Raw genomic sequence first — 12,098 nt, forward strand, 5'->3', positions numbered from 1 at the left:
ACGATTGTGACGATTGTCCACAATAATATAGGTACCTGCCTACCTAGAAATGGCGAATCCAGGTAGGCAGTTTTGTTTGGTTTTACTGCAGGTAGTCAATTACAAATGAAATAAAGTTCTGGATCTATTTCATAAAAATATGATCTTAAACATGAAAAAATAGTGAAAATTACAATACAATATAACTTTATAGAACAAACACACAACATACATTAAATAACAAAAGGAGTAAGCACAATAGGCGGCCTTATCGCTAAAAGCGATCTCTTCCAGGCAACATTTGGGTGAATGAGAGACTTATTGAGTAGAAGAGGAAGGTGTACACGTATTGCATTTAAATACTAGTGATAAAATTATTTATTATTTAATAAGTTTTGGTAGTAAATTTAAAACTTAGCTGGCAACACTTTCCATTGCGCCATCCGAGGCCATGATTGGCCGCCGAGCGTGACGTCAGCGGCTCGCAGCTTGCGATTGACTTCAGTTTATATGCGCAGGAGTGAGAACTAGACGTGTGCCAAATTGTGTTACGACTTTGTTGTGAAATTCTGTTGTGTCTAGTCGTAATGTCGCGACTAAAGTGTGTGTTGTTGTGTGCGTTTCTAGCGCTTTCTGCGCTGGGACCAGCTGATGCCAGGAAGAGTTTCGGAGGTCGTTCACACTACCCGAGGTCGGGGGGCCTCTCCGGATCCTCACATGGAGGCTCACATTCTTATCCAAAATCGCCAGGATTGTCCGGTGGAGGCCACGGATATCCTAGCTCTGGAGGCATGTCAGGAGGAGCGCATGGCTACCCAAGCTCAGGAAATTCACATGGCTACCCAGCATCAGGTGGACTATCCGGGTCAGGGTCGAGACCAGCATATCCAAGTAATACCAACACTCATCCGAGCAGCAACCACGGCTACCCTGCTAGTGGAGGACTGTCAGGGAACTCCAACAATAATGCGAATCGAGGAGGACACACGACTATCAACAATCATTACCACTACAGTCCTCCTCAACAAATAAGATACCAGCCTGCTTATGGCGCTGCTCCCGTCAGCTACCCCGTGTACCGCGGCACTCCCCCTACTTACGTATATCAATACCAGAATTCGGGCAGCAAATACAGTACATTGCTCGCTGGATTAGCGCTGTTCAACCTTGGCGCTCTCGGCGGCGCCGCGTACGGCTTGCACCACAGCAGCAGCAACTCCGGCAGCGGCGGCGGCTACAGGGCACAGCCGGGCGAAGTCTGTAGATTCGGCCTCAAGAAAGAGAACGGAGATTATGAGGAAACCAGAATCGATTGTAACCTAATAAGCAGTTTCATATACGAAGCGGAGGCGAAGAAAAACAACAGCCCGACAAATACCAGTGTCGTAACCACGACCGTGACGAACGTAACCGTGGTGAACACGACCAATGGGGAGCCAGCACCGGTGCCAGTCGCCGACGCTACGCCGAACTTCACTGTGCTGGAAAACGGCACCTTAGTACCTGGAAACATGACGTCTAATGGGACTGCCGCTAATGTAACAGCCAATGAATCAGATAGTACGCACAAGACAGATGATTCTGTGAACACGATGACGTCATCGGTGATTACGTCGACGACGACGACTAATACGACGGTGGTGAACGCCGTGGACGTGAAGGGTCCGCCGGTGGACGTGACGCCGGGGATGACCTGCTACGTCATCAGGACCACTCCGTCGTCGCGCATGAAGAAGGCGGTGCCGTGCGGCCTGCTGCAGACCTACTCGCAACAGTCACTCAAGAGAAGCGCGGCAAATAGAAACGCACCTCTGTTTACACTGTTGTCGGTCGCGATCGTTGCATTTGCGATGTATTAGGTGAAAAAGTTTGTATGTGTGTGTGTGTTCAATATTTGAGAGGTTGGACGGACTGTGATAGTCATAAACTTACTTGATATTATACCATTGTATTATTTTGTTATATTTATGTTTTATACTAACATGTTATGAGACTTAAACCATTCGTATACATCACAAGTATTTATATCTAGTATGTAAGCATAGGGAAAGTATTTTTATCGAAATTGCTACAAAGGTATTCTGAACAGTAACTTATCTAAAAGTAATAAATCTCCTATTTTGAATGTGTGCGTTAATTAAATCAGTTATACCTATGTATAAGTAAACTTTGTGATTCGTTAAATTCTGAACATAAACCACTATTTTATAAGAAATGATTTTAAATAAATAAACTGTTCCAATATGTTTTTTCAATGTTTTAATAATGAAATCATTTGTAAAATAGCAAGATAGATTACTAGGTTATCACATCAGTTAGGTTCTTTTAGTTCATCAACAATGGCTAGTCAATTGATTTTTTGTAGTTTTTTTTGATTATCTGGTGCCGGTGAGAGAGCTACATAACACTTCTATGCACATAAGAAAATTAATGTAGAACTGTTTTGTTCAGCTTTATCACAAAGCCGTATTGGGTGAGGGTGACAAAAAAGATTTCAATAGCCAAATAACTTTCGAGGGCTATGGTTTAGGTTAGGGAGAAATTGCAGAAAAAATGTGAGCCAACTGTTTACGAAAACACTGCATTTCACGGTTAGTTTTGTACCTACACCGCAAAATGAGGAGTAAATTTTAGCATTTGAATGAATTCCAACTGGTGCATGCGGAACACCGGAAAATGCTTTTGTAACAATAATTACGTCCGGAAATACAAAAGAGAAAGCTGAAACGGTGTCCCACGGTGATTCTCGATATGACACTTTTACATGTTACAGATGGATTTGTTTTTTTTGCGTTTTGGTAAGTATTAAGAAGTATATTTTTTATTGAAGAAAATACTAACTTCATAACTTGTTTTACACTGATAAGCAATAGGATCGATTGGATTATAAAAAGGTTTTTAAGCATGACTACAGAATAGCATGAACGCCATAAAATATTGAAACAATTGAATTTGATTTAGCGTTCCTTATGGCTTATCGTACGTTTACCTTTTGACTCCTTGCTACCATAATATTATCTTTATTTTTCATCCTGTATTGTATAATTATTATTGAACTCGCTATCGAAACTTGTGATAAAGTTTTTATAGCTGCAAATGAAATCGAGGTTTCTCGGTGCGACCGGTTTCTACCCAGTTTTCACCTTGAGGTATCCTTAAGGTCAGAGCATTGTTTATCGAAGCTATCTTCCTGTATGCTTTAATATATTTTATATGTATTTTACGCAGACACTAAGCTTTCCGGATCGAACTTAGGGTTTCCATAATTTCCATAAATATACCATAGTTGAATTTTATCAGTTTTAAACAGGAAGGCATTTAACACTGAATTTCTGTAGAATCATATAGCCTCCATATGTCACCCCCATTCTGGCACATATTCAAACGCCCAAGGCTAAAACTGATAAGAACTATTTATTTAAAAAAACCACACAAATATCGGAATAACACAGTAGACTTTAGGACAACACAAGAAGAGTTATTATTGCATGTAATAACATTGGAATTACAGTGTTAACCAGTAGGTAGAATAGATTTTTTTTTGCATTTTCCTTGTTTGATTCTGTATATGAAAATAAAAACCTAAAGCATTTAGGGGATTCCCTTCCGTTTCGGTTACCATAACATACATATCCTACAAAACTCCCCATTTTTCTTTGTCGAAGGTTTTAAGCCAATATTTTTCGTACTAGCTAGCCGATATCTCGCTCTTGCATGATATGATATAACGTTAGATATTAGATAAGTTACATATTCTTGGGAACTTGTTAGATTTCACCAGATGTGGACGCGAAGACTTTTCTTTTTCGACGGAGGAAATACGCGAATAGACGGCTAGCTCTTAGAATAGAATTCGGTAAATGAAAAACATTCTGATCGAAATAAAATATGTACTTGAAGCACTATTTTCCTGCATAGAGATATCTGTTTGAATTTACATCTAGCTGAATCGGTAATATTAAATTTCTCATGTTATTTATTATCAGACCATATAAATAACTTAGGTATACCTATTTATTAAGATTTTGACGACTTCTAGTTAGCTATTGTAATAGCTGTACCGAGTGACACGGGTTCAATTATAAAATTTTATATTTAGCATGCTTCCATAAAATAATTTACCTGAAATATTTTGTATAAAATACATTGAATAAAATAATTCATTGTATATTGTGTTGTGAATGAGTAATGTCATTGTCTGATATTTCAGCGGATGCCTCACTTGTGTGTAACTTTATAGCAATGCTTGTTATGAATTATGAATCAAAAGTAACTGACGGGTAACTTTAGCTTTACAAAATCCATACGAGAGCTGTATGTTTAATACGACGAGATAGAGTTTTTGTTCGTTTTTCGCAAGATAGAATGATCCTCCGTTTCAGTGTTTCCCACCGTACAATATTTGTGCGGCGTCACTATGAACCAGTCACCCTGACCCATCCAGTCAAGCTGACGGTTGCACAATCTACAATGTTACGAATACAAGGGTTTGGTGCAGATACAAACATTCCTGCGGGCGCACCACAAAGCAAATATCTGTATTTGCTTTGTGGGGCGAACTTATTGTATACTAACGGCACTTTGTTATACGTCCGAAAAAGTACCACCTGTCATTGCCGATTCATATGTCATTGCACAGTGTCCCTGGGACTTTTTCATTGCTCGTGACTGTTGTGGCAGTCGTTAGTACCTATAGTCCTATACATACTTTTATTATACGTGAGACTCCGCACAAGTTGATAATGCATGACAGGATACTCAAATATCTTCTATTTTTCTTACATATTTTGGAAAACACACAGTGCAGCTAGATTTAAATTACAGAAAAAAACTCGATAAGTACCAACCTAGGTACCTTTAGGAATTGGTATAGTACTTATTTAAATGTCCAGCCGTGGACGACTTTTGGCTGATTCTGATTATGACGAATCAAGAATAGTTTAAGTCACGAATTATTGTGCCTTGCGTGTCTCCACTCCACTGTTAAAAGTGTTTCCTGCATTGTACAATTTCTTGTGAGTCAACAATCTCGTTTGTAGTCCCGACGACTCATTGAGACGAGCTAATCGCCCGAAATTCGATCAATTGGTGTCCAAGGCTACCATTTTGCCGGAGTCCCACGCTTGGTGAAACAAAATGCAATTGGACATGAAAGTTAAAAAAAATATGATTATTTACTTATACAAGAGTAATTAAGTAGCTTTACAGTTACAGCACATGACATTATAGGTACTAAGTAATATTAATAAGGAATTATACTTTTGTCCTGAACATCAGGAAACTCTTTGAGGAAACATCGTGCTATGCATTTTAATTTAAGTAAGTACTATTCGTGAGCGGTAACTTAAAACGACAATAATAAAGATTATTTTCAAACGAACCGGTTCAAACGCATTGGCATTTCAATCAAGATGAAGCGAATGTAACAAAGTGGAGGCTCCAAATAGTACGATAACAATATAAAGATTTCAGTTGGCACGGCCTAATTCACAATCTGATAAAATGAAATCTAGATAATATGTAGGGACATGTAGGGATAAGGACCCGAACACGACAATGCGAAAGTCGCGTCGTAAAAATATATGACATTTTTTTAACCGTTTTCAGCGCGGATGCTTGATTAATATCGCAGATCTTTGCTTTTTTAAGAGAGAAGTGAGAACGTACTTATAGTTGTGTCCAGAACCTAACATGACACCTACAACAAAACAACTGAGCACCATCAACGATCTACACTCAATTCATTACGATACAGTTCAAATGAAGTACATAAGTGTTTATTGTAACAGAAGCAACAATGGCCAAAACAATAGAACATGCAACTAGAATCAAAATATAAATATACTTAGTAACTTTTGAGGAATCGAAGTATAAAATCAGTGTAGGTATAGAAATAATTATGTATCATAAAACTGTAATAATAGATTTAAAATTAAGTTTCAGATAGAGAAACCAGTTTCCTAGGTAGGTAACGAGATACGCCACACAACTAACAACACAGTGACAAAGGATAGTGGAACTAATTGAAACTTAGTTTAGTGAATAGTCATTCATTACACTGTCGTGTTGAATGTATGTACAGAAGTACGTTTTGTTTTCAGTATAATTTGAAATGATTTATGTTATGGAAGGGTGAAAATGGAACACTGATCACCTATTTTTTCAAATTAATTAGGTACATTAAGTGCCAATTTCTCCAAAGTCGGTTATCTAACCGACCGGGATTGGTTCATCAATTATACGTTATCTACATATAAAATTCGTGACACATGTGTCAAAAGTCAACTACTAATACCTGGTTATGCTCTAACCGACTATGGAGAAATTGGCACTAATACCTATGTCGGCTGTTTAGTTAACTAAGGGCTGATTTATCAATAATCAGATAAGCTGTCACTGTCTATTACAAACATTCAGACTCGACAGCATTAGATATATTCCCCAGATGACTTTTTATAAATCTAGCTATTGAAATACTAGTTTGCAATTAAAATACTACGGAACTAACGTATTGCACGAAGCACCGAAACTTACGACTGTCGCAAGCGGTTGATGAAGGCTGAAGACGTTAAAAATACTACGTCATATGGTGCAATTTTCGTCGTAATCAGCCGTCAAAATCTGCGATCCATGGAACTTGCGCCCTTGATAGATCGCGAACCGCACCGCAACCAAAACAAATAATTAGTTATCAAAATAATGGTGTTACAGTACAATAAATTATAGGTGAGGCTGATTCTCCATTGGTGCATTGCCCTGCGTTGCATCGCATCGTCCCAAAGGAACAGACATACCTAGAATCCTTTATCCTCAAACTACATCATAACACTCCACTTTTTCCCCCCAGTAATAATCTCCATATGCTGGGTGGCGGGCGCGGGCGTGGGGTTCCTACCGCTGCTCGGCTGGCACGCGGCGGCCGGAGACCACCCCGACTGCTACTTCGTGGAGGTGATGGACTACGACTACCTGCTGTTCCTGTACCTGGCCACCATCATCACGCCGAGCCTGCTGCTCGTGCTGTTTTATGCGCATATCTACAGGGTGGTTGTTAAGCAGGTGAGATTGGGGTTTTTTTTAACTAGGAGTAAGTTTATGATCGTATTGATCGAGTGTTTCGAAGTCTATATATGGTTCGAAACTCTTTCCCGTAAACTTTGCTTCATCTTAAAACGTTTTCCCTTGTGAATTCGTATAAATATTAATCTTAGACCCTCGTATCGTATTAGGTATCTAGTGAAGCACTCAACTATCCTAGCTTTCTTTCTGCCAGCATGAATTAAACATAGGTGACTAATTGATAATGATCTCACTAACTGTACGACACGCAGTCTGTAACTAATTTGTTTTCAAACAAGTACTTTAAAAGCACCTACTTAACTACGCATCAACGCACTTATTCAACCAACTGTTTATACAGAGTAATTATTTACACTTGTCTGCTTGTAGCTATATTAGTTATCAAGATGATTTTAACTCAATCAAATTTTATAATAAACTTTTTAAATTCTTCTGAATCCACTAATCGAATGAAATGGCATCCTATACTATAAGTATTTACATAATTATATGACACCCCCTTTCAGCTTATCATACCTATTTTTACGCCTGTACATAATTTTCGCACATAAGTAGTTATATAATGTATATAGGCATATATCTACATGCGTGCAAGGAACTATTTACAAACAAACTAAAAAAACTTAAATTCTTCAATTTTCCTGCTAAGTAAAGATTTATCTGAGTAGGCGTCATCGTCAGTAGGTATACTTAGCTTAGGTATGGAGGTAGGTACATACCTACCTACTTATGATTGTGATGATTGGGTAGATTAACATCAAACTGATTTTAATTATATATTGTTAGGTACGTATATAGGTAATATTCCATGCTCCACTCAGTGATTTTATACAGTGACACAGAATAATAACTTAGAGGATCGACTGCCACTGCCGCTTTATTTGATCGACTGGGCGGGGACACTGCCGTGCCCCAGATTCTGACTTGAAAGGAAGCAGAAGGGCTGCTGCAGCAGATATGACGTAGTGACGCGGGTGACCTACGCGGTAGTCCACGACGGACGGCAAGGGGTGTGAAATCCATGTATGCTTCCGTGTCAAACAAAAATACTAATTTCGATCAGAACAATTTATTCACGAGTATTTCATGGCATTACACATATAAAATTTACACGGCATTGCTCAAAATCCAGCTGGTAAAGGCGGAAACCTTGGTGAAAACCGCTGGTTGCACGGGACTGCCACACGGGAATGAACCCCACGACACTACTCCTACCAGGACATCACCGCTTCCGTCGAGGTAGAACGCTGGCCCGCCCGAGTCCCCGGCGCAGGCATCTCTGCCGCCGTCCCCCTGGTTTCCAGCACACAGCATGTTGTCAGTCACCACTTCCTCGCCTTCGTAGATCATTTTGCACTCTTCAATGTTCTCTGTGAAGAGGGTCACCTCTTGCAGGATGGGTGAGTAGTTGCCTGACGAGCCCTCAAGAGAATCGCCCTGTAAGTAGTCGGGGAAGATTGAGCATGGTTATCATCTCACTGACTAATTGTCAAACATTTGGGACATGGAAGGGGCTGGGTAATTTATAACTGTACTATGTATGGGTACATCGGTGTGCCCTGGTCAGTCAGCGACTGACTTTTAATATGACTGACTAATCACTACTCATGAAAAAAACTAAACTTACCACAGTATCGCCCCATCCAACGACATAAACTGCCTCGTTATCAGACACTTCAATCCCGTCGGCGAAGATGGAGGCCGAGTTCACAGCATCAGAGAAGACCAATGACCGCTCCAGCTCCACCAGTGCGATGTCTGAATCGTGGGGGGCCGCCACGGCGTAGTCGGGGTGGACTATGTAAGACTTGATCTTGACAACTTGACCGCCCTCGCCGCGGCGGGTAGCGCCAGCCCGGATGCGAGTTCTTTCGATGCCGACGAAGAACCTGTGGTAGAAAGGGGCTACATCATGATAATGTTAGTCTACACATTACATAAAGGTGCTATGCAAAGGAAATTGTAACAGGAATCATAAACATAAATATCTAGACAATCTACGGGTGAGATGAGAACATCGTAAATATCACATCGTTTTGGATTTTGGGGCAGTCTATTAGTTGTAATGTAGCTTCACGAAAAAGTTGCTTCGAGCTGCTGCTCCAACCATACCCGAGTCCCCGTTGTTCTATATTATCATTTTCGAGTATCACAATGGATCCCCAAGCCTTTTCTGGACTTACAGCTCCTTCTATGAATTCTGGGGTATTTATCTTTTTGGTCTAAAGACGACTCACTAAAGGATTTGTCAAACAGAAAGCGATACTAGCGTTTGACGTTTGAATAAGCCTAAAAAGAATCATATAATAGTAGAAATAAGTCAATACTAACGGTACGAAGCAGTGAGCCGCAGTCAGAAGCCAGCGTTCATTGAGGATGGTGGCTCCGCATATCAGGGTCCACTCATCATCAAGGAGGCTCTTCCACTCTATCTGGGCAGCACTCGGGTAGACGTAGATAGACGCGTCCTCTCCACCGACGATGTAGTTGCTCGGAGGTCGGGACGCAGTCGCTGCCGTGGCTGAAAAGAGTGAAACCCAATGATTTCAAGAAGAAAGATGCACCCGTCAGGACATTTTGCCTAAAGAAATGTCACCCGCGCGCTGGCTTTAATCCAAAGAGATTATGATTACGAGATTTTAGGGACATCGCGAGAGTGCAATTTTCTTGGGCGGTTGGCCCTTATAAGTCAATAGTTAAACCAGCTTTGACGAGAAACTTCTATTTCCCTCTATATATTATGAAGATAGGTTTAAGTATATCTATTTGTAGGTTATAATATAAATTAACATTTAACTAATGAAGACTAACCTAATTGTAAATAAAATTATGAAACTGAACTAAAAGATAAAATTTTACAAATTCAAAGTCAGTCTTCTATTTGTATATTGTATACTTAAGTTTAAATTGTATGTAGGATAATATATTTATTTGTTAACTCACCAGTAAGAAGAAAGAGTGCCCAAGTAATCATCATTATTGCTGCTATCGTTTGTTTGCTATAAACAATACTAATTAATATAAGCAGATTTACATTATTTATACAGTTTTAAAAATGTCTTATCAAGGTATTCTTAGAAAATCTTATTTTGATGTACTTAATGTACCTAATTGATTGAATATTTAAATTAGATTAGTAGCGATAACTACCGTATCTCTCTAAACCCCCATGTCTATTTACTGGAAATCCCGAGATTTTCAGTTATCTGGACAAGATAATACAAGGAAGGAAAATTATACATTTTGGTCGCCCTTACATAAAATACAGAGTGTCTCATCTTCATCATCAGCCTCGTCCTCCTTTTTCGAAGTTGTGTAAAATTATAATTAGTTTTTAAGGTGTTACTAATGAAAAGCAATCAAAATGAAATCAAATGCAACCCATTTTTTGTTTTAACTACAAAATGTTGGAATGAAAATAACTCAAATACCTAACTCAGTTTTTTTTGAAAATTCGATAGCATACATTATTATTATATTATAAAGAAAAACGTATTATTTCTTTCCGCAGATGAGCGAGGTGATGACGGTGGAGAACGGGTCCGGTCGGGTCACCGGCGGCACCATGCTGCGCGTGCTCGGCGCCGCGCAGAAGCGCGAGGTCAAGGCCACGCAGAACCTCGCCATCATCGTCTTCTTCTTCATCATCTGCTGGATCCCACTCTACACCATCAACGCCATCAACGCCTTCCGCCCCGAACTAGACATTCCGAACCTTCTCACCGACTTCTGCATCATCCTCTCACATTTAAACTCGGCCATCAACCCTCTGCTCTACGCCTACCATTTGAAGGACTTCCGGAATGCGTTGAAGAGGCTGATCTGCTCGATGTTTGGGAGAGGGGTCCCGATGCCGGCGGCGTACCGGCCGCCGGCGCCGATGCGGAGGACGGCGTTAGAGAGGTGCAACGCGCTGCGGGAGCGGCCCAAGGTGTACGTGAACTCGCCGGTGTGGATGCGCCAGCGCGAGGCGGAGATGGCGGCCGCGCGGGCTGCTCGCCCCCCCGCCCCCGCCGTGCCCGACGCCGAGCCCTTCCTGCCCCGGCCCGGCGCCGACGGCTCCAGCGGACGACACACCCCTGAAGGCCGAGACAACGATCTCGGCCCGTACCTGATCAATACAAAGCAAGCGTGTCAAAGTCCGTATAGGAAGGTCGAGGAGCTGCTAAGAAGGGTGCGGAGCGTCCATTCAGACCATAGCTGACACGAGCCTCGCCGGGATAACCCGGCATATAGCGTACCTTGAATTATAAACCTCCATGGAGATTAAACCTCGTCAGGTCATGATGAGGAACAATACCAAAGGCACTGCCTCGGCAGATTAGAACAATGTTTTCAAAGATGTTATATTTTTAGACATGACTTTATTAAAGCTGGTCGCTTTTGTAGATTTTGCTACCGAGTGGTAATGTTGTTTCGCTGTATATAGATAGGTAAATATTGTGTATGTAATGTAACATAACGTATTGCTAATTTTATTGTCATTCGCTTCATGTGACAGCATTCATGGTCAATTACCTCAATTACCTGTAATGGCTTTGAAATTAAAGTTGTGAAAAAAGGGAAATATGTTTTATTGCAATAATTTCCTCTTTCTATAAGAATTAATTTAAGTTCTGTACAATATAATGATGAGCAGGTAATTATATCAGTCGGCACAATGCCTGTGGTGAGGATGAATAAACTAAGTTGGATGACCTCCTTTCGATGACTAAGCACTTAAATACTACGCCAGTGTAAATATTTAATAGTTATGAAAACTGCAAGTCGGAAGGACAGATAGATTTGGAAGAATAAAAATCTCGGTTACCGAAAATCTGCAGATGACTGATATTTCGTCCTACACTTGATTCTGATACTTTGTAAAATGTAGCATAAGTCCTATGACGTTTGCTTGAAACCTAAAAAATAACTAACAAATGAATGACACATAAAATATATGGATTTGCCTGCTGTCCTTACTTTGTCATTACATAGGGCTCATGCTTTATTTTACAAACCAATAGTAGCGGCATCTAGTTTCAAACTACTGCACTGCC

General features: G+C 40.4%; 3 protein-coding genes across 3 annotated transcripts in view; 2 read left to right on the plus strand and 1 right to left on the minus strand.

The window, feature by feature from the left end:
- Positions 1-11,626, plus strand: part of LOC105386685 (adenosine receptor A2b) — a 54,078-nt gene extending 42,452 nt beyond the window's left edge. Inside the window, exons 2-3 of the mRNA XM_038117501.2 lie at positions 6,827-7,038; positions 10,571-11,626. Coding sequence (XP_037973429.2) covers positions 6,827-7,038; positions 10,571-11,263 — 905 coding nt within the window. The 3' untranslated portion in view covers positions 11,264-11,626. The remainder of the gene's footprint in view (positions 1-6,826; positions 7,039-10,570) is intronic.
- On the plus strand, positions 468-2,218 carry LOC105386724 (protein lingerer). Its single transcript, XM_011557341.3, has one exon. The coding sequence runs from the start codon at positions 567-569 to the stop codon at positions 1,836-1,838; it is 1,272 nt and encodes a 423-aa protein (XP_011555643.3). The 5' UTR covers positions 468-566; the 3' UTR covers positions 1,839-2,218.
- Positions 8,113-10,154, minus strand: LOC105386686 (trypsin). Its single transcript, XM_038117502.2, has 4 exons — positions 10,003-10,154; positions 9,391-9,580; positions 8,687-8,948; positions 8,113-8,496 (listed from the first exon to the last, which is right to left on the minus strand). Exons 1-4 carry the CDS (start codon positions 10,034-10,036, stop codon positions 8,167-8,169), a joined length of 816 nt encoding a protein of 271 aa, XP_037973430.2. The 5' UTR covers positions 10,037-10,154; the 3' UTR covers positions 8,113-8,166.
- Positions 11,627-12,098: the final 472 nt, after the last annotated feature.

Source organism: Plutella xylostella, chromosome 10 (assembly GCF_932276165.1).
Source record: "Plutella xylostella chromosome 10, ilPluXylo3.1, whole genome shotgun sequence".
Taxonomy (NCBI): Eukaryota; Metazoa; Arthropoda; class Insecta; order Lepidoptera; family Plutellidae; genus Plutella; species Plutella xylostella.

Excerpts from the sequence above, each read along its gene's own strand:
- LOC105386724 (XM_011557341.3), top strand. The coding sequence starts at position 567 with ATGTCGCGACTAAAGTGTGTGTTGTTGTGTGCGTTTCTAGCGCTTTCT.
- LOC105386686 (XM_038117502.2), bottom strand. The coding sequence starts at position 10,036 with ATGATGATTACTTGGGCACTCTTTCTTCTTACTG. Across the intron at positions 8,949-9,390 it reads GCGGCTCACTGCTTCGTACC|GTTCTTCGTCGGCATCGAAA; the intron begins GTTAGTATTGAC and ends TTTCTACCACAG. Across the intron at positions 8,497-8,686 it reads TTGGATGGGGCGATACTGTG|GGCGATTCTCTTGAGGGCTC; the intron begins GTAAGTTTAGTT and ends GACTACTTACAG.